General features: G+C 36.5%; 1 protein-coding gene across 1 annotated transcript; it reads left to right on the top strand.

Moving 5' to 3' along the window:
- The first annotated feature begins 2,197 nt into the window (after nt 1-2,197).
- LOC121424121 (doublesex and mab-3 related transcription factor 3, truncated-like) lies at nt 2,198-26,684 on the top strand. Its single transcript, XM_041619720.1, has 2 exons — nt 2,198-3,448; nt 25,445-26,684. Exons 1-2 carry the CDS (start codon nt 2,971-2,973, stop codon nt 26,380-26,382), a joined length of 1,416 nt encoding a protein of 471 aa, XP_041475654.1. The 5' UTR covers nt 2,198-2,970; the 3' UTR covers nt 26,383-26,684.
- Nucleotides 26,685-27,077: the final 393 nt, after the last annotated feature.

The raw sequence follows: 27,077 nt of genomic DNA, 5'->3' as shown, positions 1-27,077 counted from the left end.
CGCATTAAACAACAAAATTAAACTGTACTTACTTTTTAATAGGTTAATGTCTACATTGAAAGGTTTGTATATATATATCAAACTTAAGCCAAAGTTATTTTCATGACAGGTTATAATTATGTTAAGTTAGCAAAAATAGTTATCTTATTTTTTTTTCGAATGTATATATTTTGTATTGTTTTTTTATCATGAGAAATCAAATCACTAAATCAATCAATCAATCAATCATTATACTTAAGTTATTATTATAACTTTAGGTCATTTCTTGGTCAGAATTTTCCGTTCTTTGGGAAATTGTATGGAACTGCGAAAAAGTATCTTGTTCATGAAAACCACTTGCTTTATACTTGTTTTATTTGACAATGTTTGCTGATTGGGGAGTAATGTTATCATCCTAATTTCTATAAGAAAATATACCCCGAATTCTTGTATTCGTAAAGCATAATGAAGCTATAAAGAAACCAAACCATCAAAGCCATGACCAAACCCTCGGGAGAAATAGAAAAGCGAAAGTAGGAACTGCAACATTATTGTCCACTTGATTTCTTTTATCACCGGCCAAGGGCGCCTCAGTGACGTCACGCGAGTAGCGATCACGGGGTCACGACATTCAGCCAATGACAGGCCGATCTGAGGCAACTGCTTGTCAATCAGCGGGCGTCAGTCATCGGGCCTCCATTAGAAGTGACAAATTGTCTGCAGCGTAGTGTGTGCCAACAATACCGCACCTTTCCCCGCAATTCACCCGTACACGACCGCACCAAAAACATACAAGGGCACTGACAGATCCACACGTTAAAGAGGCGAGCTGGGGAAACGGAGCCAACGATAGTCACCCCCCCCCCCCGCGCATCTCAGCATCTCACAACCTCTCTTTACACTCGCTCTACTTTCTCGTGGCAGACTTTCACTGTTCTGTGTCGAGATTTTTTGCATCGCGGAAGCTGTAAAAATTCGGACTTGACATTCTAGCTTTGCCCGGGACCGGAAACCATGTTGGTCGGGGAGTATATATCCAGCTGTTGATGTGATACCCGGGCTGAGCCCATTTGTTTACGTACAATGATCCCCGATCCAAACTTGGCCATGATCACCTCCTCCTCCAAAATCTTAGACCACCCTTTCTCTTTATATGCCAACCGAGCATCAGCCCACAGAGATGGAAGTATAGGAGGGAGGGCAGGGTGCATGGGATGTGGAAAAGAGAAAGAAAAGAGAGAAAGAGAGAGAGAGAGAGGGGGGTAGAGAGGGAGACGAACAGACATGACATGTGGGCAGCAGGGGGGAATATTCATCTGTCTCTTTACTAAAATGATTAAAATGTTTATAAAAAAGTTATTTTGGGAAATATGTGATACTAAATAGAGTCATAAAGAGAAACACAAATGAGAGGTAATATCGGTAGAGAGATGAGATCCTTGAAGAGGATGCATATGAGAACTTAAATTAAGAGATATCAAAATTAATGCGAATGAAATGATGGGATGAAAGAGGTGGGCAGAATGTGAGAAAAAATGTTATTGCGTAGATTGGTGCCCAAAAAGATGGAGTGGGGTGCAGGTGGGTGTATCCTATACCCTTGGTATCTCCGCTCCTGGATGGAATAAAGAAATTCAATCGTAAATGAATTTAGATACTGTATAAAAACAAATATATAATAATTCTTATCAACCCAGTGATGCCATTTCAGCTCATAATTATGAACTATTCTCTCAGCGGAAACTCCATGACATAATGTTGTTGTATTTTTTTTAAAATGTCGAGCGCCGAGATTCGAACTCATAACCTCCCGTTCATGAGCACTGAGCTACCAATCAACAAAATTGCAATGAATTAAAATTATGGTTATGCGAATTTTATCATCAGAATGTAGTAAAATAGATTTAATCGTAAGAAAAATTAAGTAGTCATTGAAATGTGTAAGGAGGGGGGGGGGTGGAAGTGGGTGGGGTCGAGTTGAGATTTGAAAAAGAACAGAGAGAAAGAGAAGAGAGGAGTAAAAAGAACACTATTCATTGGTACTCTTACCCCCTCTAGCGATCGCGACTGGCGAACCACTCGTTCCGGTACAAGCCCGTCGATTGGTCAGTTGACGGATCCAATCAACGCCTTCATAAAGTAAGTCGTCGTCGAAGGTGTTTTTTTTCTTCTTTTTGTTGTATATGATTGTGTGTGTTCTTTTCGAGTCAGCCTCCGTGCGTATTCTTCGCAAGTGAATCAATAGAGTGACTAATTGGTTGATAAACGCTCGCAGCAATCCAACTCGGAGAGACCTTTTTCCCCCTCTCTCGGTTGTCCGTCTTCGTAAAACTCTTGGAGCAAGTTGGACGTTCGGCTGACTACATTGTAAAGAAGAGGTTTCTCAGACCAGAATCGCGCACAAACCAAAAGGAATAAAAGATAGTGTGACCGACCTTGCTTGTCCATCTCTTCAGAAGATATTTTATATACCACGGCAGACCAGACCATCAAACATTTTGATGCTTTCTACTCGTACGAGCTGGCATTTTCTCTTGATTTCTTCAGCTAAATCTGATATACTGCATCTTGGTTTGCCAGTGACAAATGGAATTTAATCACTAGTAGTTTAAAGCTGAATGATTTTGACATAAAACTGAGATGTTTCACTATTCTAAATAACTTTTTTGTTTTTCAACCTTTTTTTCATCACGTGCATGGTCGAAACCCGAGGGACGAAAGAATGAACTCGACACCAAATTAAACAAATACTACCTCAGTACTTATTCTGAAAAAAAAATATATAGAAATTTTGCTTATCAGGAGCGGATGTGTTAGCAACAGGTAATTGTGAGGTAATTCGATCGGACATTACTTAAGTACATTCTGTGTTTACAACTTGGAAAGTCATAGTCTTGTAAAGGACATCGTGAAAACTTCATCGTGGCTCGTTTTGACCTTTTCCGATCTCCTCCTCATCCTCCTCCACCTCCACCACCACCTCCTCATCCGATGCTCAGAGACACGAAATCGCTGATGAACCACCATCACCAGGACATGGACCGAATCGACATCCGAACCTTGTCGCTGCTCCGAGGTCCTCTGACCGAAAAAGGCGCACGGAAGCCCAAGTGCGCCCGATGCCGAAACCACGGCATGATCTCCTGGCTCAAAGGGCACAAGAGACACTGTCGGTTCCGGGACTGCCGCTGTGCCAAATGCAACTTGATCGCAGAGAGACAGCGTGTTATGGCGGCTCAAGTGGCCCTAAAGAGACAACAAGCAGCAGAAGACGCCATCATTCTTGGTCTCCGGGCCTGCTCGCCCAGTGGGCCGTACAACTATCTCCCTCAAGGTCCAATCTTCGGCAATGCCCCTCCAGGAAGCACAGACGGGGGCAACGTCGACGAAGACGATGATGATGACGATGATGACATGGGGCAGACAAGTGACTCACCACTCGATGATGTCGAATTGCCGCCTTCACCAGGTAAAGAACATTTTATTCTTTTCATAACAAAAAATATATATAAGAAAAAGTTTTGAATTATCAAATCAATGGATTCATTATCACTATTGTTATTTGACATGTTTGATATGATTTATGTTTTCATAGTTTTCAACAAGTTCCGCTGTGGGAATGTGACCATAATTGTCTATGAGGTACAGTAATGCTACAAAGTTTTTTAATTCTCATTGCCAGGAATAGACATCTGTCCTACATATAGGCCCGATAAACTCATGGCACTGCTACAAATAACTAGCATGTGGCAATGTCCAATTATATCACCCATAGCAGGTATAGTGAACATTCACTCTAAAAACAAAGGTTTACCCAATATTTGGTAAAATGGGAACATGCAATGTATTTAGAGGGTTGAACATGTTGAAGTCTAAAAAAAAATCTGTTAAGGTACATTTTGAGATAGTATTTCAACATCAATTGAATCAAATTGACGAAAAGAGATTATATCTGCAAAGTAAGCTAGCTATCATTTTTTTCGAATTCGATTTTATTTCAAACAGAAACTATAATACAAATTAATTTCATACATTTATAATGATATTCAATGATATAAATGATTATTTATATAGGGCCTACTTATTCGGCGTAGCTAATACCTGGTAAAATTTGTAGCAAATAATAAATACTTGAATTTTTTTAAGTACCGTATATATCTTTATTTTGTTTACGATTTATAAGTTTTCTAAAATGAAAAATTCGCAAACACAAATAAGGTTAAATTCAACTTACAATGAAACTGAAAATGTTAAAAATGTAACGAGCTCCGCACCATAGAATGTGTTAATTGTGTAGTTTATAAAACTTATGTTTGTAATTCCAACAAACGTAAACATTTCACGTCAATTCACGAATTCCACCTTCATAATAATAAGAATCTGATGATATCTTTTAAAAAAATCATTAAAAACTTTTATTACTGAGATTTAAGATTAGTACGGAAAACATCCAAATAACATGAACTGGAATACACGCTATAATCGAAGAGATTGATTGCTATCAAATTTTTATCAAGATGTATAATCCAATTATTCATAAGTTCCTTCTATTATACAGTGTTAACATTTTGTTAAATGCGATCACAAACAATTCAGCATATAGGATTCGTATCTTCATTTTAAAAAAGTTTTAGAGTTACACAATTACTCCTATAATACTTTCAGAAAAAGAAGGGAACATGGAACATAAATAGTTAATGATGGCAAAAAAATCAAACGTCATTTAATTGTAATTAGGAAGAAGTATTTCAAACATCATCAAATTATGATTTTTTATTGTTAAGTTAGATATGTTTTCACTTTATAATGAAAGTATCTGTACATACTGAAGTGTTTTCAGTGATGTAAATTTGATAAAAAGAGGGCTTGTATGCCTTTGGGCAATAGTACTGAATTTTACTTTTGCGAGCCCTGGCCCATGGAAAAACAGTTTTCTTACTATTTTCTCCATTTTATTATTTCTTCTTTATCCATATTCAAATTATCCAATTTCAAATTGTAGTTTTGTAATTACATTGTACAATTCTTGAATATTTTTTTATGGCTAAATAAATAAATATTGATAATAATAATAATAATGATAATAATAATAACGATAATAAATACATTAATTATGTTAATGAAAGTATAGAGATATATCAATCTCTCTTTGTGCACTGGGGCAGAAATCATGAAATTACTTTCAATTTCAAATATTGAGTAAATTCCAAGATTTGCTGTGAAGTAAAAAAAAAATTGATCATAGTTATTATGGATACGTTAATGCATGGGATTACATTTACTTGATATTCTTCCTCCATTTTCACGTTTCTGTATGCTAGTATATGGAGTCGTTATATACCATTTTGCTCCGTTTGTTAATTCACATGGTTAGCTGCTAGAGGTTTGTTAATAAAATCATGATTATTACGTCTTGTACTTGGTTTAGGTCAATGGCTATCTGCTCCGACAAGATATTCAACTAAATTATTATTAACCACCTAAAATACAGAATAGGGTAAGAAACATGATTAGCGTATAAATGTATTACCCCTCTTGAGTTATTCGAAGAAAATATAGTGGAGAAAAAAATCATTTTAATAAACGTTATAATTCATAGTTATTGGCTTAATGGATGAATCAATGATATGGATGGAATTTATCCAACCCCAATTGAAAGAATCACATTTATCATATTTGCTACATAGACCTCATAATTGTATTTATCATGTCACTGCCCGCATGTGCAAGCCTGCGGCGCTATGAAAATTGAGTTCGATTGGATGATTTTGTTTTCTTTCCCAATGTGTAAAAACAATATACAGTGAGATAAAAAATCACTATTACTCAATTAAGCGTTTATCATTTGGCATAAGAGACTCTTCGTCTATAATCTCAAGTGAGAATGACATTTTGATATTCACTACGACTTGGAAATCAAAACTTTTTTTCAGATTTAACCAAAACTACCTTTTCTTCATCATCTAAATTTATAATCTTCAATCTCTTTATTTTGCGGAAGATAATTATGTCGATACAGTATATCAAATAGCATTTCACCGGATTTGCAATATTTGTTTTCCCGTTTTTCGTACCATATACCAATACCAATACCAGTAATACCAATGGTGGTATCATCGGTGGATTTGGAGTCGGCTTCGTTGATGTGACTGTGGCATAATACCTTAACAAATTTACACTGCAAAAACTCCGGTGTTAATTTAACACCAGCCTGGAATCTATATATGTCCACACCAGAGAGGTGTGAAACAATACCAGTTTGGTTTTGGTCTAACACCAGATATGTGTTCATACAACACCAATTAGTATTAAAACAGCATCGCTTTGATTCCAAACTGGTGTTGTTTCAATACTTCTCTGGTGTGGACATAATAGATTCCGGGCTGGTGTTAAATCAACACCGGAGTTTTTGCAGTGTATAGACAGTTATACACCTTTTTGAAGCATTGGCATGAGGTTAAATAAGTTAAATATACTGGAATGTCATTCCCATTTAAACAGATTTGAAGTAACCGTCCCATCTTTATTGATTGGTATTTTCATGATTTGATGAATTTATTTTTTTTGAGGAAATTCAGCGTCCCCTCTCAGTCTTGCGTTTATCTTGCTTTGAAAATGCCATTCAACTTTTATTTTCTTATTTATTGATTGATTTCATATCACAAAGCTACGGGAAAATATTATACTGAAATTGTTATCCCATTCCACACCTTCCATGATTGAGAGAAAAAAGGGTTTGTTTACTAATACAAAAAACTGCAAAGTATGCAGTTATTTAAAGTTTGGTACAAATAAATTTTCGTGGTTAATTACAAAATGAACAGCCTAACAAACATAATTTTTAGGACATACATTAATATATAGTGCAGCATTAGATTGGAATAGTGACGATCGCTTTTGAGAGGATTTAACAAAACACGAAAAGACTTGAAGTCAAGAAAAACAACAACATGCACATATATTACAACATACAAGCGTTTTTGACATAAATATTTATTACAATTTGTATATAGACAGAATTCACTAGCCATATGAGCAGTGTCAATTTTGTTCGACAGCCTATAGATGTACAATAATGGCTATTATAAAGCCAATTAATTCATACACAGCAAAAACTGTGGTGTTAACCGGTATACATATAGGACCACACCAGTTATTTTACACCGGTGTTAAATTGGTGGTGTTAGTTTTACACCTATAGGTGTTATTACAACACCTTTTGTTGTTACATTTACACTCTTTGGTGTTATGTTTAATCTCTAGGGTGTAATTTTAACACCTCAGGGTGTGGTCCTCTATTAACACCAATTGGTGTCAGTTTTAACACCGCAGTTTTTACAGTGTAGGGAATGATATTCAAATGATGCATGAAAACAAATACATGAATGGATCACACTTCAAAGTTAATGATGTAATAAAATATTGATAATGATTGTGAAAATATAATGTTGATAATAATGAAAATAACGATGATGATGTTAGTGGTAACAACGACGACGACGACGACAACAACAACAATAATAATGATAATAACAATGTAATAATAATAATAATAATGATGATGATGATGATGATAATAATAAAAATAATAACAATAGTGATAATAGTGATGATATTAATTCTACTTAACATAATTATGATAAAAAATTATAATGAACAGATTACCAAATCTTTTCAATAAGATTTAAAAGGGAGAATAAAGAAACAAAACATACAATAAACTGGAATAATAACTGAAAACATTATGAATATAAAGTTGGGAGAATGAAAATGATTTCAACTCTTATAAAGTTCAGTAAAAAAAAAAAAAAAATATATATATATATATAAATAACACGGAACGATAAAGAATAAAGATGTTACGAAGACTTCTCAAAACCATGTAGTTTAATGCAAGATATTGAATACGCTTAAAAAGTACATTGCCTAATAAAATCCTGTATAAGGGTAAAAGATTATTTATCTCAGTTAAGGCGATATTCGCTAATAGTTTTATTCTTACAAGTCTGAATTAAGCTTACAGTTTCCGATTAAACCATTTTACTTGCAGCAAACCGTATTGGTATTTTGAGAACTGATTGGCTTTTAAAACTTTGAAAATAGAAAGCACCAACCATGCCACTCATTATAATCTAGTGTCATGATTTTACCAGTTTTTTGATGGACAAGTTGAGTAGATAATCCTTCTGACACCACAAAACGTACAATATTGAAACTCACAGTAATAAAGGTGTGGTATTTGAAAGAAGTGAAAAGAAATAATTACAGCTGGCAACTGAGGAGATTTCGATCTTCTTTTAAAATAGTAACACACATTTCAAGTATAAAATCTTTATGTTTTTATTTTAAAATTTCCTGATTTTGAATGACGGTGAAAGTTATTTGTCGCTAAACAAGCATTCTGCTTCCATTTTCTAATTTCAATTCTGTTACCAAATAAAAATATCAGTTAAGGAACAAAAGGGGGCAAAGAGTGGGGGCACGTGTAGGGGTGTGGTATTTTATTTTGTACCCTCTCTTACTACCGGTCAAGGTGAAAGTGCTCGTGCCAAGTTAACACCCTCGGACGTGGGACCCCTTATTGGTAATGCTTGTGGTCAGTGGTTCTGCCCACTACACTTGACCATGAATACTACCAGTGGTATTGCATTTCGCGCTGTCTATCACCCCCAGGGTGGCACTACTGATCCCCCTGGGCTAGGAAGGGGGTGAGGACCGAGCCTTGTCCGCCCATCTCAATACCACCCGGATAATCCGCAATTAACATGCAAAGTTTCAAATGAGTGGCCATTAAAACAAGGTGTTCGGACATTCGAAAGTGCCTGTTCGTCACGCCCATGGTCAACCCTCTCTTGACCACAGAGTCATTATCTGCACCCATCCCAAGACTCCCTGGAATAGTCTTAACATCTCTTTAACCCATTTGCAACGCAGTAATCCGCACGTTCGTTTCGTTCGCTCATTATAAGATTAGTATCGCCTTTGAAAGGGTTAAGGGTGCTGCATGCGAATCGTCTGGACTTGTTGACACGCGCGTTCCGCCGTGAAAACCTTTTAAGCCATCAGAAACTCATCTCGCAGACTGATTTGGGATCGGGGAGGGGTAGAGATGAGGCGATACACGTTAACGAATTCAAGGAACCTTGTCTGTACAATGTCTGAGGGTCGCCACCGTGGTTCCTGCAAAACACACTTAACACCTTTCTGAAATTCAGTACGGTAGTGACGTCACTGAGCGGAACATCCAATCCCTCTGATACAAAGTTTTGAAGGGGCGATGTCTCCCTCAACGTTGGGAGTAGAGTAAACCGAGATATTGATTTTTTTAATAAAGAAATATTTTTATCAACAAAATATTCAAATGCGGCTCTTTGTGTAAGAAGGAAAATGAAATGCGATTTACCTATTACAATGCGTAAACATATTTTGCTATTTCTTGCTCAATTGAAAGTTGACAAAATATTAAAAAAGAGAAATCTGAAAAAGAACGAAAATGAAGTAGATGATGTGGAACCTATTTAAATTTTTATTAAAGCTTCGTGATGAAGGTGAAATTATCAAATAAATTGTTAAAGTTACATACATTGATGGTGCATATAAATGATAATAATGATTCTTTTAAAACTCATGAACCAATTTACATCGTTGTCAAATCATATAGTTTTTAATTTTTAATCTTATTTTTAGTTTTTAACTTTAATGCGAAATTTTTTTAACTTTAATGCGATCATCATCATGGTAAATCTTCTCTCCCGCCTCAAGTGTGGTAAGAGTAACAACGAAATAGAAAAGCAAAACGATATAAAATGTTGCTTAACATTTAATAATAACGAGACCTATTCTTGTTATGGATGCCCCCTTTTCCAAAACTCTTTGCTGAAACTGTAAAACACCCCCCCCCCATAAAATAGACGACTTTATGTGAATTCACATATATCCATATTTGGAGATCAATCTGGTGTAAACAGATGTATCTTCAAATATTTTACTTCTTCGTCTTGGGTTCACTTATTTTCCTTGCATTTTCCTCGAATCCCCCCTTTTTTGGCTATGTCACAAATTATACAAACATTTCCTTCCGTGTATAGTTGACATGAATAATGACGTTCGTCTGAAAAACCCATGTCGGATTTGTCGACTAGGAAAATAAATATCGATTCCTCAGTCTTTACCTCGCTTATAACTTGACACTTTTAACAAAAACCTTTGAAACAATCTGGGAATGGGAGATACCTGCCGATGTTCGTTGGCCAACTAACGGCTCTTTTTATCATAACGGGGTTGAATGCTTCCGCGCCCAATTCTTGAGGCTCGCTGTGTTTATTTCGCAGGGATTTATGGCAGATTTGGGAACCGCGGGAAAACGATTGGGTCGTCTGTCTAGCTTAAAAGTACATTTGCACCCCGGAAGAATCATGGAGTGGTACAATGTCTCAATGCTGATACGAATGATGCAAAACAAAACTCTTACATATTTTTTTCTGTTTCTGAGTGAAAACAAAAGAAACAAATCGAAATTAAGATTAAATAAAAGTACGAGCAAATACATTCAAGATGTCAGACGTTTTAACCCAGATAATGATCACGTTAGTTCAAATTCTACGTCCACTGTAAAAACCTGCGGTGTTAAAACTGACACCAATTGGTGTTAATAGAGGACCACACCCTGAAGTGTTAAAATTACACCCTAGAGATTAAACGTAACACCAAAGAGTGTAAATGTAACAACAAAAGGTGTTGTAATAACACCTATAGGTGTAAAACTAACACCGGTTAACACCACAATTTTTGCTTTGCCCCCTTACCTTCTCTTTCCTCTCCAGTATTTAAGATTTACGTCACAGATTCTCTGATGCTGTTCCTTTGCGAAAGTATATCGTCACTGCAGGAGTAACGTAATAAAATAAGTTTTGCGCTTGCATAGAACAGTTACTCATTGACTTTCGCATGCGTATATAGCAGTACTTTTGGACAAAAGCTTGTCAACATCAGAGTTATGGTCACCACAGAAGTTGCGTCATGAATCTAAATGTCTGTTAATTAGAACACAACTAACTACACATCTTAATGAGATGGCTCTCGCTATACTTCTGCTTATGGTCTTTCTGTCTGTCTCTCTTTCTGTCTCATTCGTCTCTTCCTCCTCCTTTTCTCCCCCTCTCCATCTCTTTCCTTTTTTCTTTCTTTCTTTCTTTCTTTCTTTCAAAAAATATATTTCGCACTTTTCATATAATCAGATTCCTTTTATGATGTTTCCACTTTTGTTTCTTGCGCCATGTTTTACTCAATCCAAAACCGTTAACTCGGGGACTAAAATACAATCAATTTTGGTAAGCTGTGCTGTATCGTGGCGAAACGTCAATCATAATCTTTGCTTGATATCTTCAAAATCACTCGAATAATAGTCTTGAATGATATGTATCAACTTCAAACTGTGCATGCTTTACGGGGGAGAAGAGGAAAGCAGTATACTGAACTCGACGTGCCCCCGCTAGCCTTTGAACAAAATTTCCAAGTCGATGATTATAAGAAAATGAAGACAAAAATTGACATGTATTTTGTAAGCGTTCAACAATACAATAATGGGGCACCTGAGGTAGTCGCACGAAGCCAACATACGGATAACAAACGGTCATTTCCCACGACCAAAATCCTTTACAAAAATGAACCTTCCTGCGACTTTGTTCGTTGTATCTCATTTCTGCACGTGCATGGATGTCCTTTAGAGCGGCCTGGTTAGGGCACACGCACGCCTGCTGCGCCGGCGATGTTACACCTAACCTCTCCGCCTCCTCAACAATATACAGAATCAATTACACGGGCTTTCTTTCATAAGGGGCTGCGCTCCAAATTTACACCTTAAGTTTGACATTGTGCTGTCATATTTCCTACATAAAGTTCTGTATTACGATGTCATCTCAATTCTCGGCAGTTTGGGGGAGAATTCGCTTGACTAGTTATTGAGAAATCATAAGTTATTCTTAAAGATTAACAGCCAAAATGATAGTAGAAATCAATACAGATTTTAAGTTGAGTGTTTTTCTCGTGACTGATCATTTTCATGGTTGTTAAGAGGATCTATATTTTCACAATGTTTTTTTCAAAAGTGGATTTATATAGACCTTGTTTATTTCATCTAGATCTTCTTCTGTGCTAATAAAAGGTACTAGTGATTATTTTTTAGTGAATATAAAGCTTTGGCATGGACGACTTAATTATTGAGATGCATGAAATATTCAAATTTCATTTTTAACAAATCTTAATACATTATGATTATAATTTTTTATTATTATTATTATTTATTATTATTTATTTGACCAATATAAAAAGTACATACACATTACATTAGAAAATTTACAGTACATTAACATGCAAAGAATGCGGGAACGGCATGTGGGTCAGGGGGCACAAAAGCGAAATTCATCACTGTTGCCCGAAGGCATGAGCCCCCACACATGCCGCTCCCAAGACATAAATAAAAATATATGAATACTATTACACAAAATATTGCACGTTTAAAAAGGGAATACTGAAAAGGGTGCCAAAATAATTAATTAGATAGTATTGAGATGCATAAAAAAAATACCACTGCAAATTGGAAAAATATAACATAGTAAAAAATAACACCTCGGTGCTGAACAGTAATGAAAGGGGTATTTTTAAATGAACTTGCAATAGAAATTGGAAATCCAAATATATGTGATTATCAGATCTGGTGTAACTGGAGTTCTGAAAAAAATAAGGGGGGGGGGGGTAAAAGTCCAAAATAAAATTTAATTAATATCGAAAACTTTTTCAGGATATAATCACTCAGGATATAATCACTATAATATTCTTAATATTCCAAACAAAATGTATATTTGACTCATTTCGCCACTGATTAAAACGACTCAAAGTCTTATTCATGTTTGATATCGATTGCATTGAATTAACTTCACTCTTAAAATAGTTGGGCAAAAATAACCAACTTTTAACCAACCCTGGGCGACATATACATTGGTTCAAATCTGCCCAAATTTGGTAATAAAAACGAAATAAATTGGATAATAATTGCCCAGAATATATTTTACCAACAATCATTACCCAACACAGTGGAGAGTATATGTTGCCCCACATTTTAAGTGTGTTTCGATACAAATCCAGTCAATGTATTTAATATAAATAGCTTCTTTTTTATAGATGTAATTCAGTTGATTTTTTTTAAATGACAGCCGTAGTTTTGGGACATTTTAAATAAACACATTCATGCAAAACACCACCATGACCATTAATATTTTGCAGTGAAAATAGTTGCAGTAAAATGGTAATAAGATGGGGAGTGTATAATATTTGAATATTTTTTTTTATATTTAATAGGAAAAGCAAGTCAAACATAATTATTTTTCATCGTCATTTCTCGCATATTTTTCAAGATTCAATCCACATTAGGGAATATGTAACGCGCCAATATCTAAGTTGGGTAATTTAAGAAACTGATCGGAGACTACATAAAAACATATTTTTTTTATTATTCTTACTTGAAAAAGGCGAACAAAGTACTAGTTATAGCCTGAAAGTTCTTTTCAGTCCAATTCTATAACATAAATTGAGACCAACCATCATTGACTAATTTTTGTATCGACAATTCCATAAGTATAATGCTTAAACAGGCAAATATCAAGTAGAGAGAGGGGTAGAAAGTGGTGGTGACTTTCAGTCATGCCATTTGTTTCTAATTGTTTCTAATACCGAGCTAGATACGGGATCACGGGTAAAATCTCATTCTATATGTATTTCGTTTCCAAAGTCCCTCGACAAGTCATCGACGGTGTGCGCGCGTGACTAAACTGAAGATTTCGTGTGATTCAAATAGTGCACTAGTTGACCTATGCGACATGGAAATATAAATGAAGACATAAAAATCCCTCGAATAATTTTGTTTTGAATTTCTCTTAGGAACTTTAAATGCACACAAAGCATTCACTAATCACAAACTGATGTAAGGAACAGTGACAGCTCAGTTGGCCCGGGGTGGCGTTTGAGAAAAAAAAAACACTGAGTAAAATTGAACCCAATATTGGATAGAAAGGGAACATGCATGTTTGCTGGGTACATTGTTTTTTTTTACCCCATATTGGACAAAATGTATGTTTTAAGGGTAGATTTTAACGCAAAATTGCGTAAAATTCACAAAATATTTAGTATCTTTTACCCAACCAACATGCATGTTCCCATTTTACCCAATATTGGGTAAACCTTTTTTGTAAGAGTATAGTACCGTTTGGTCATGTTGGTAAGGTATTTATCCTTAGTACTATATTCCTCGGGGCTGACCTTCTGCCATCGGTCCTCTAGTTACTTGCTTACAAGCATTCATGCTTTCCCAGCTTTCAGGTAAAAATCAGAACCATCATGGAACACATGGTAAATAAAATCTTTACTCACTGCTTATTTTAGTTCTCACGTCGTTTCTAAAATATGAAGCGGGCCATGGAGGTCAGTGGTACTTTATAGGAAAGATACATGTAAATGGAAATTCTATCGTGCTTTCTATTCAAGGTATTAGGTAAATGGAAATTTCGTGTTACACATTATATAATTCTAATATTGCATAGCAGTTAAGGAAGCCGGGGAATGACTCTACACACTTGACCTAAAACAGCTTGTCGCTACTTAAGAGTTATCCGTCCAGTTTTGTCAGGAAGGTTGTAACTCTCTGGATTTAACACACACCTATAAGGTGGGTTCTTGAAGAGTCTTTTAGAGGCGCCCCATGAGGTAAAGAGGGGTTAGGGGAACTGGCGCGTCGACGCATGGGGGTTTTAGGGGGACCGTAGGGAGTGGCACGTTCCTGCCCCCTTGCTACCACCAGAGTGTCCTCGTGCGGAGCTGACTCACGTATACCCCTTGGCTAGAAACAGGAGGGATGGGGCGGTAAATAGACATCAAGAGTCTTTGGAGTTGGATGAGTCGGGTCTGACGAGTCAAGGGTGTCCCGTGATACCCCATCACCTCCAAATCGCTCTTGGCAACGATGATGAGGATGATGGCGGTGGTAGTGGCGAAGAAGATGATGAAGTGGGAGAACTATTCTGAGACCATTATTGAATACATCGAGAGAGACAAAGGCCAATGATATTTCATCACTTTTCCATGTTTAGAGGTATACCTTAAAAGAATGGTAAACATATAGTGCCTATGACTGATACAAATCCTCATTTCTACTCAACATAATGGCGAACATACTGACGATAGTGCTGCTCCTATATGAAAACAAAGATTGCATATAAAAGGAACATAATTGGTACTAACTGCATGAAATGGTCTTTGCATTTGCATTACTGTCTTTATATACGATGTGCCGTATGATGACAGTGATGATATAAATGGTGGTGCGGTGTCGATGAAATTAGTGGTGGTGATGATGGTGTTAATATAGTGATGACAACGATGATGTCAGTGTCGTCGACGATAACGATGATGGTGATGTTGAAGATGGGTATGATGGTGGTTACGATATTGGTAAATGGTTCACATAACCTATAAGAAAGTATAAAGTATAGCATTTGGTTTTTAAAGCATGAAATTATGCTTAACATTCAGATAAATCATGATGATCTATACACATTCAAATCCATAAAATAAAACTAAATGATACTTTTGCGGCATCAAGGATTATTTTTATCATAGATAGCAAAATGCTAACACCAGCAGGGTCAAATAAGATTGGAGAGATTATCAATTTGCGAACTTCGAAAAAAATAAACCGTTATGCATAAAATGTATCCCATATAAACAAATCACGCCAAAGTATAAAGAAATGAAAATATACTTGCCTTTCTCCTGAAAGAAGGAGCACGATAAAATAAGAATTATTTGGAAATGTATTTCTATTATATACGATATCTACTATAAGTTGAAACATATCGTTGAAACGATATATATAAATAAAGTAACGAAATGCCTTTGAAAGGTGTAAATAAATAAATACAAAATTAGCACACCCCACGCATGTTTGTTTTGTAATATTATAAGAGGAGAGCACAATAATGGCGATCAAGAGTTGAGTGTTGATGATAATGAAATACATAGCTATAGACAAAAGTGTATTTATTAAAATAAATATAAACTTAGTTGGGATAGGAAGAGGTTACTTTGTTTACTGTTAACCGACACTGGCAAATTATTCTCTCGATGCCTTTCTAGCCTCCCATTATACAGAAGCAACACTAATATAGCAGCGCTCCGGAGTTACTTTAAGAGGCAACAGCAACAAAAATCCTTCCGTTGGAAAATACTCCAACACGCACTTGAGCAATTTCTGCAAATTCATCAATGCGGTTGCTGCTGTATAAAATATGGATTTTTGTGGAAGATACAATTGCAACTTGCGTGTCTTTTCAGCACAGGAAGAGGAAAAGAACCGTGCTTTTTGAGCACTTTTTTGGGAAACGATGGGAAGATTTAATATTCGGAATGCATCTGCGGGGTTTCGTTTCAACTTGACTGGTCTTATTGTGGCGCAGAAGTTTGGTCATACACCAGTTGAGAGAGAGATACAGTTTCATCTTAAAAAGCGCGCCAAAATGACGACAAGTGGGATTAGAAATTCAGCAGGCAGACAGGTTCGGTGTTCTGTCGTCTGCTCACACATATCCCTGTTTCAGGACTGTGTATGTTGAACTGCATGTATGAAATATAATAATGTTTGTATATGTATCAACGATTACACATCACTGTTAACTTTTAATTTGTTAGATACAAATGTTGGTGACTATTTTACGTTTTAGGCGTATAGAAATGATATGAGATCAAACTTATTAGACTTGAAATCAAAATCATTAGGCCTGAAACAAAACAAGAACATGAGGTCTGGGATTCAATCTCGAACCCCGGATTTTTAATTAATCCATAATTATGCATTATATACTACAGGAATGAAGACTCCATCTTAGCATGCTAAGTGTATCCTAGTAATGCCACCACAGATAAGACAGTATACGAGAGCATCTATTTCTCAATATGTACGAACTAAAACGGAGCTACTGATGATTCCATGATCAATATTGAGAGCGTCATGTGTTGTCGAAGAACTGGAGAAAATTTTGGCAACCGTCACAGATAGTCATTTTGTTCGTGAATATTTTGATGGCTGATTAGTTATAAATTGAGAGAATTTCGTTCGTTGGGTTTTTAGGGGCGGATAACGGTAGCATATTGCATAAAAATATTTTAAAACAGTTTTATACTTTATTGGAATCTCCAATACCCTCCAATGATGCAGAGTGATGTTTTGTTTTTGTTGTTTAAGCAAATTGACGTAGAGTCGGAGAGTAGGGTTTCAATTCAATATCTTCTGCATTACTACCAATCAACAGCGCGCATTTGGGACTTGCGATTGATTTTTTTTGACTTGGGTTTAAACGCAACTCTTTCTACAACGGACCCCAGAACTGTTACAGTCACACCGACGAACCCGACTCCTAACCGACCAATGACATGCCATTCGAAATAACGTAACTTCTTTGGTCGGTCCGGTTCCGGATTCGCCGATGTGATTGGGGCATTTCGATGCCAAGTTCGCCCCGACACGATACAATTTTCCTAACCGGTCGTATCATCCTTAATCATCTTTCCATCGCTGTATACATAAAGGCAGATCTGAAGTAGACATGGTATCTGCATGGCAAAGAACCACAATTATACAAGAGCTTCCTCATACAGGTAGTAAGGCGATACTGCACTTGTCAAGATGATACAACCTGACTGTGAACGCAGTCCTTCAAAGATTCTTTAAGATCTTATAATGAAGCAAACCCGAAACCTTGTTTCCTAGTCAACAATCATCGGTTATCATCCGATAGGATGCGATATTTTTGGGCTGTTGGGGGGCAACAAGATAGCTCATCAACATTCAATAGTTCAGAGAAGTAGTGAGGTCGTTAAAAAACATAAACAAAAACATATGGCATATTTGTTGCAGTTGATGTATCTCATTACAATAATGATTATAGAAAATATCATCTATGACATTTTGAAATTGAAAATTATTTTTCTAAAAATGATTCAAGTTTGCACTCGGTATAGTACTTAATGCTTTTTGTTAAAGCAAAGTCTTTCGAGAAAAAATACGAACCTGTTCCTGTTTTGCTGAATGATAATAATGATGATGCTGCTTATGATGATGATAGTATTCATAATAATCATAATAGAAATTATGAAAATTAATAACAGTGATAATTATAATGATCATCATCCTCATCATAACAATCATAATGATAAGAGTAATGATGATGGTAAATGATAATGATAACAAATTATAATAATGATAATAATACAATTATCAAAAAGAATAATGATAATCACAATCATATTCATGATAATAAATAATTTAAATTGTTTCCGAAATCAAACTGATCAAGCCGGTCAACTTATGAATAATCGGAATTTTAGATGACAAAACATATTTTTTAAAATCCAAATAACACAAAATAAAAAAATGCCATGAATTCATTAGACTTGGAATTCATGGCATAAAGAGGAAAGACGGATGCTGATGCACGGCAATAAAAGCTTTCTTGTCATATTTTGTCACGTGCAAGAGTTCCCTCGGCGTAAAAAGTCTAATAACAGCAATAGAGAATTAGAGCTGTTGCTCTTCTTTGATGTCGTTTACAGCATTGTTTCACTTTCAACGATTCAATTTCACATTAGATTGAATGTGAAGATTAGGGCAAATGAAATGAAATACTCGCCAAAAATATCAAACGGCACTCGAGCACGGATCCAGCTATATGGAAAGAAATAAGAGCCGGGAAGGGATGCGGGCATCGATCTGCTATTTTATCACATTTTGTAGTCGAAAAGGTTTGGCGGTTTCGACGTACTCAAGCACGTAGATAGGCAGCTTCTTGGAGGACTAGAGTCGAGGATGATGACAAAAGAAGGCTTCTTTTTTTTGTCCGAAGCTGTGTCGTTTTCCTTTTTTTGGCCCGAGCTATGAATAAGATTGACGGAGCAAAGAGATGGATTGAGGGCTGCCAATTGAGAGGGTGTACTTGATACTTCACCGAAGATGTTACCTGGAGCTTGGAGGGGGTAAGTGTTACCCCCATCCAAGGAATCCGATCTGTTGATCGCTGGCAATTCCAGCCTCTGAAATGTTTCCAAAGTGGTTCATGTTAGCCGTAAAAGAGGCGAGAGAGAGAGGAAGAGAGGTATGGAGGAGTTTTCGACAACCAAATCGCTTCGAAAATGTGATATATAAGTATATCATATCGAAGACATTTCCGCCGGACTTGAAAAAGAAGTTGGTGGTGTTGATGATAAAGATGATGGAGGATGATAGCGATGACGATCATCGTGATGATGATGGCGTTGGTGTGGATGTTCCGATTGTCTATGGGTCGTTGTTTGGTATCACTTTGCAGGAAGTCGGTCTGGAAAGTGGCGATGTTGTTTCGCGCGCAAATTGGCTAACATTTTTTGAGTTGAAGTATCACGGTCGTTCTGTTTCATCTCATCGAGGATGTCATTTCAAGAGATGACAATATTGTTCTCCCATGAATACTGAAGACATCTAATAATGTCTCGCTGTTGGTTTTGTTACTCAACCTCCCCGATAGATCTCTAGCGGGAAAGGATGGTTTGTGATCGCCTATCGAAGCGTTGAAGTGTCTCTCGCGTGTCTCTCGATAACAATTTTATTGTTCCTACCGTTTTACAATATCGCGGTAAAACTCGTCCTACTTCGAGTGATACACGAGTATCTCGTCCATATTACATCGGAATTGAAAATAGAATGACCGGGAAAATTATCCTTAAAGCCATTACATAACTGGTCTTTATGTTATTTCATTTGAGGATACTACAGTGTTTCATCGTTTTAAAAAAATGAATAAAAAAGTTAAAATGCAGATGTGTGTATAAAGCAATCAAAGGGAAAATAATACGGGGTGTCGTAGATGAAAAGTTAAATTGGTATAGACAGGAGATAATAGATAGATAGAGAGATAGATAGATAGATACAGACAAGTAGAGAGAGGGGGTGATGGATAGAAAGACATAATGAAAAAGAAAGGTTTTTCTATTGTCAGGAATTTTCAACTTTCGCATAGTTTGAAATTACGATGTACTTATTTCGAGCACATACATAGTCAATTATGATTGTTTTAAATGATTGTGCTTAACGCTTGCATACTAAATTGAATCATTTATTGTTTTAGCGATGAATTTGTCTGCATGATAAGAATCATCAACATTCTTGTTTGAATAGTAATATTTGTTTTAAACGCTTACTCGCTAGGATCATTTTTTCATTTTTGTCGATACGTGCAAAGGCTTATGCATATTTTCAAATGTCGATTTCATTATTAATTCAAATATAAAAAAAATAATATACCAAAATAAAAAATACCATTAAGGTATAATTCTACCTTGTAATTTTTGTATCTGATTGCGATGACATGACAGTCGGGCATGACGAATCAAAAATCACCATACATTTTACATCATCTATATTTACCGAGACGTGTATTAAGTCACGTCCACCGTTTAAGACGCAGTTAGTCTAAGGTGAAAATCATCTTCTAATGAAACAAAATTGCTTTCCTTTCTTTACATGAGATCACCAAGCACACAAAGAAACGATCCCAAACCGAAATGATATTTTATGCCCAATTGATTCCTCATTTGCATTTCCAACAATTTTCTTCAAAATGACACGGTTCCCCTTTCCTCCACCTCTTCCACTGTCTCTTTTCGCTAAATGCACGATCCGGGGTTTGGGTCGGTTTTTGTTAAGACCTCAAATAAAGCCAATATTAGTTTTGGAAAAGAATGGTTCGCAATAGGGGTGTTACCCAGTCCCGGTTGTTTGCTTAAGTTAGTTCTAACAATTCCACTTAAAAGAAACGACAGTGTGTCGAGCATGTATATACACATGAGCGCCTCCTTGAGAAGATAAATCGCATTGCTCGCCAAGGATAGGAGAAAAGAGAAGCATATTAATGCAGACGATAATTTTATGTGTGTTTCTAGCATTCAAGTTACGCGCCAAAGCAAACTGGCAGTGTTTAAAAGGTGTAGCACGCTTAGTCAATGACGATAAAAGAAGCATGTTCGCTTGTGTGTTTTTATAGTCCTAACTTGTTGAAATATCGAGGACTAAATATGTCATTTTTTGTGTCACTCTAATGGTATTATTTCACCAACCAGTTAAGGTTCATTATAGGGTGGGGAAATCACTCATATCTCACGGTACGATCGCTTCGCGTGCAAACAAACTGATTGGGGGTGTATGATCGCTTAACATAGCAACAAAACAATACAGTTTGGATTAAGACTCTTTAAAGATAACTACCTTGAAACCTCCAAATGCAAACGATGCAGTAAGGCGATATGTCGTATGCACATATTTGATGTCAAATTTTACGAGGAAAAAAAATGCAATGCAAATTCTTCCTTTGTATTTTTGTCGTATGACACAGTTTCAAGGACAGAGTCTCCTAAGATAATATCAAATAAAGCTAGACTGATATTACTAATTGCTATATTAGGATATGATTAGAATAGTTATTATACTTAGAGAATAAAGGTACACCATATTCATACATGTGTTTGCTGTATATCAACACATTCTTGTCAATCATGACTACTTTCATGGAACGCTTTTGAAGCAGAGGGACATAATAGTACTTCGTGAACTTCGTGAAAAAAAATGGGAGTATGTGTCTCAAACGTGCATGTTCACGGTCTTTCAGTTTGATTCATATTTATAGTTTTAATTTCTTATAAAACTATGATTCATAAAATTCAATTGTAATCTGATGAAAATCATGTATTTCTTAGGAATTTGAGGCATACGATCACCTGTTTAAATAATTCCATGTGATTCAGTTAAAAATTTAATGAAGCAGCTGATCCATAGCACAAAAGAGGATTCAGAAAAAAATTAACAGTAGTTTAAATTGTCCTCTTGGAGGAATTATACAAGGCTATGTATTACCACCACTTTTGTTCGACTGCCACGGGATCGGAGCTGTTCATAATTTTGTCGAGTCTAGAATTCCTTAAGTTATTATGCAATTAAGCATTTGATTGAAAACACACTCATCTAGATTTACCTAAACATTTCAATGGAGTAAAATAGGGGGAAAATAGCAGACATATCACACAGTTTAGCTTTACGGCAAACTATCGGCAATATATCTACAAAGTACATGGTAGCTAAATAACTTCATTGAAACCACTCGTCTTCGGGAGTTTGTATCATTCAAGAAAATTCACGTGTATTCACCGCCATCATTATCACTAAATTTTAAGTCAAGTATGGAAATGTGCATAGCATTCTTACACGAAATTCTCCATCATTCACTATTTCACAATTTCTTGGAATAATATCAGCAAAGACCAATTTTATGTCTTTTGAAACGTAGAATAGTGGAAATTAATTGTAAAAAAAATCAAACTGAATGTATTCAACTTCAATTCAATTCAATTCTTTTATTTCATTTCCATTCAAAACATAATACAAAGTAATATAAAACAATACAAATCAAATACAATTTTACAGAAGGGCATTCTTACTTCGTAAAAAACAACAGTATAATATAGAGCATAAATGGAAATGGAAATGAGGGGGATCCACTAAAAAGCAAAGCTTGTAAAATTATGGATCCCCTTGGAAAAGAAGAAATTATAGTCGACTTACTATATGCGTACATGCATGTATTACAGGAAAGAAAAAGAGAAAAAGAAATCATATTGACGGAAACATAATTACTGAACAAATGCAAAGCTTTTCACACAAAGAGGTCTTCGTTGTAAAGGATATGTTGCGCAAGACAGGAAAAAAACAGAGAGAGGGGATGACAAGACGTAGAAGACAAGACAAAACAAGAGACAGGACAGTACAAGACAACTATTTTTAAAAAGGAGTAAAACTAAGAATGGGAAAGGGCTGACCATGAACCAGCTTGATCTGGTGAAATAACAAAAGATATGACTGGACAATATAGATGAAAAAATAATAAAATAAAAGTGAAAAAATGTAAGGATTATAATCAAGATAATGAAGTGTTAGTTCCGTTGCGAAGAATTATAGGAATTAAGCAGGATACGTTTGAGTTTACGTTTGAATGAATTCAAGGAGACACTGTCTTTAACATTATTAGCGAGTGAGTTCCAGAATTTAGGACCGTTGAATAGGAATGTATTTTTGGCCAGTAAAGTTCTGTAAAGTGCATGTGGTAAAGTGGGATGTGAAGTTCGTCAGAGTGTCTCGTGGGGTATAGTTATGATAAAATTGATTTTTAGGGAACATGGCATCAAAAATATGGGGAAGTGCATTATTATTATAACTATACATGAAGTGCCCTAACTGTAGTAAATACAGGTCTTTGACTTTCAACAGTTTACTATCTATTGATTGGCCAAATTCAATAATCAGGCAACGTGGCAGTTACATGCACAGTTAGTTAGAGGTATACCATACACGTCATTTTTCTGGTGACTTCTCACCAATGCTGGTGCAGTCACATCGGCAGAGCCGACCACCAGGGCCCCGTTTTACAAAGAGTTGCGATTATTTCAAAAAGCTTTGTAGATAATTATGATGTATATTCATACATTCGCCATTTTCTTGATTATTAAATTTTAGTATGTCTCTCTTTGTTTACATCAAGACATTGCGCAAATTTGCCCGAAATTTTTTTTGGAGATAGATGGATTTTCATACACACTCAAAATTTTGGGCAACATACTGCCCACTCTTTTGGGTAATGTATGTTGGTAAATATTCTGGGCAATTATTATCCAATTGAGCAAATTCATTACCCAATTAATAGTTTTTATTACCAAATTTGAACAGATTTAAACCAATAGTTGTGTAGACAGTATGTTGCCCAGTGACGGTTAAAAAATTGAGCCTTTTTTGCCCAACCTTTCTAAGAGTGTAAGTATAGTTTAGGTTGATCGGATCGTGGTCCATGGTCGGATCAATCACAATTCTTTGTAAGACGGTACCCAGACCAATCAAAACTATTACGTTAAGTCCAAAGGCCCGTATTCTGATAGCAGGTTTAACTTAAACTCAGGTTTAAAGTTGTGGTTCAAGTATGGATAGCCAATTGTTACATAAATCACTAACAGTAGAGATATCATACTTCAGCTCATTCGGCTCTCAAATCATTCATAATTGTCTAAGAAGTATAAATAGACGATTGTCTTCATCATCGATGAATCAGGAAAGAGCACAGTAAACATAAGAACATACAACTTAATAAAAATTTTGATACTTTTGGCTTTCCATACTTAAACCACAACTTTAAACCTGAGTTTAAGTTAAACCTGACTTCAGAATACGGGCCAAAGGGTTTGGAGTCGGTTTTGTTGGTGTGACTGTAGCTCTAATTCAGACAGACATACTTTCCATTTGTCATCGGGTCTATTATACCAATCGTTTAGCCGCGTATTAACAACCCAGCTATCCCTGCATGACCCCACATTGAAGGATCGATTGTTTACACTGGCTGGGAAAATAAACCTTACCTTCCAACTGCAACATGGCCACAAAATGAAAGAAATGTCGAAAAAAATTCCTTCTGGGACACTATAATTTCGAGTTCTTCGTAGAAACATTGATCCCCCATCCCCAACAAATGCCGTGGGTGATGATGGCTTTGAACAAATTTGTTCAGAATGGTAGCAGATCCGTTGTTTTATCGTTATGCACTTCGTGTCATCGATTGGACTCTTTTCAGATTTCGCATAGCACACCATGTATTCCGGGTGAAAATCAATCGAACAAATAGTTCTTAGTAACATGTGCTAAGTTTGTCTTTATTAAAGAGGCCAAATAGTAACGAGTAAATATGACACTTTTGAACATAATCGATTGCAATGGGACATGTTTCACAATTTGTCTTCTCCCGTGCCTTCTGTCTTTTGTAAATAAATTATCGATCAAATTTGAAGTGAAGCAGCTAATTACACAAAACCTAGGTCCCACGAATGCACCCGAAAGCGATTTTTAAATGATGTCTTAATTGAGTAATTGTAATTCCTCTCTCTGCAGTATATTAACGGCGACACAGTTCTGTGTTTATTTTGGGCTTGCTTTAAAGTACGTGTTTGATCATTCTAAATACGGGCACCTAAACCTTTCACTCAACGTTTTTTTCTTGTTCCAATGGAAGTGAATATATTTTCCTCCATTATTCGTCTCTTTGATACTATATATATTTCTATCATGTCTATAACACCTCTAGTTTCCTAAATGTAATGGAGTTCAAAGGCACTATGCACTATCGCAGCAACCATAAACCTAACCCTATGTCCTGAGAGAGAAAAAAAATTATGATAGATATTTCTTTTAAAGGGCAGATGTCGGGTCATCACATCATTGTTCAAGGTAAATCTTTATTCAGAATACGGGCGAGGATGTACCTAACATTTTGGTTTATTTCTCTTTGTAATCTTTCTACAGAGCACGAGAAGACAGAAGTGATGAGAGAAATGAAAGAAGACATAGAACGTGAGTCTCCTACAACAAGTGTCCCAGAGCTACCGAAGAAGATCGTGGAGAAGCATGAACCACCAGAACCCTCTGAGAAACCAACCGAAGACGGTGAGGAACCGAAGAAAAAGGCTAAGACTTCTGGACCTTTGGACACCTTCAATGGCATGGCATCCAGCTTCGTGTCGCCGTTCCGTCCAGGACGGTTATCGCCGACGGAGATCCTGACACGGTTGTTCCCCCACCAACGCAAAGCTGTTCTGGAGTTGGTCCTGCAAGGATGCAGCGGTGATTTGGTCAAAGCCATTGAGCACTTCCTCAGCGCCGGGGAATCCGCAAAGAACAACGGCAGTGCCTCCTCGCGATCGGAACACGCCTCGCACTCTTCAGAAAAGGACCAGAACGAAGCGTATCACATCCCGTCTGGACTTCCTACGGTTCCAGGACTTGGTTCTTCGATCTTCCGCACACCAATGCACGCTGACAAGCTAGGTGTCGGTAGCATGAAGTCGGCTTTTACTCCCCTCCCACCTGCTAGCTCAGCGCCTCTTCCTCTTCTCTTTTCGCACAGACCGCCAAATCCTTTCCAAGCAGACGCTCTCCTTGGTCGTACCCCTATATTCGCCCCTTCTAGTCTGAGTGACCTACACGTTGGTGCTGCTGGACCTGGTCGTTTCGTATTCCCAGCCATGCACCCGCTCAATCTCTCTGGAAAGTTAGCGGCGGCAGCCAGTGAGGGATATCCCAGGTATGTCTTTGCACCCTATGGAACATGTCCGCCAGACTACACGCAGTACCCGAGCCTCCATAGCACCAGAGCTCCAGCCGGAAGCACCGGAAGTGATTCCGAAAAGAGTCCGGGTGCCATTGCTGACCTTTCGGTCACGAGCAACGTTGATTCAGATTGAGATTAGAATGACTTTTAAAAACTGTATATCGGACACGTGAGAGCACGAAACCACGGACTTGATCTATTTCATGTTAGCAGAACAAGCTACATTCCAGAGTTTTTTGAGGTTTTGTTAAGCAGAAAATTATTGAAACATGAGCTGACCTCCCGGAATGTGACGTCACGGGATATTACAATTTCCCATGTCATCTTTAAAAACGTGACTTTGAAATGTGCCAAAGCATCTTGTAAGCAAAACTGATTTATATACCATTGTTTGTCTTAAGTATTTACGAATGCCCTCCTTTGGCTTAATAAGTTCAAACACAGTGAAAATATTGTGATCCAAATTGTCTACACAACATGTTGTTCATCTTCTAAAGTCGCCACGATTAAACAATAACTTATTAAGAAGCCTGACCAAACGAGACGCATTATTTCAGACTCGTTCTTTTAGAAGTTGTTTCTTAATCGGGAATTATAATACCTACTAAAATGCCAAAGATAGAGCCATTGTTGTTTAATTGAGGATTACTTTTGAATGTGTGTGATGTCAACAGGTCAAAGATACACATACACACACACCACAATAAATTGATGAAAATACGATACGGAATAATCTTGTGGGTAAAGTAATGGTGCACTTTCTTAACAGAAAATCGATCAATACCATCGATATTAGTTCAGTTGGTATCGCAAAATCGTCGTTGTTTT

Source organism: Lytechinus variegatus, chromosome 11 (assembly GCF_018143015.1).
Source record: "Lytechinus variegatus isolate NC3 chromosome 11, Lvar_3.0, whole genome shotgun sequence".
Classification (NCBI taxonomy): Eukaryota; Metazoa; Echinodermata; class Echinoidea; order Temnopleuroida; family Toxopneustidae; genus Lytechinus; species Lytechinus variegatus.
The sequence above is the reverse complement of the archived record's forward strand: the minus strand, read 5'-3'. Positions and strand labels throughout refer to the sequence as shown.

Excerpts from the sequence above, each read along its gene's own strand:
- LOC121424121 (XM_041619720.1), top strand. The coding sequence starts at position 2,971 with ATGCTCAGAGACACGAAATCGCTGATGAACCACCATCACCAGGACATG. Across the intron at positions 3,449-25,444 it reads CGAATTGCCGCCTTCACCAG|AGCACGAGAAGACAGAAGTG; the intron begins GTAAAGAACATT and ends ATCTTTCTACAG.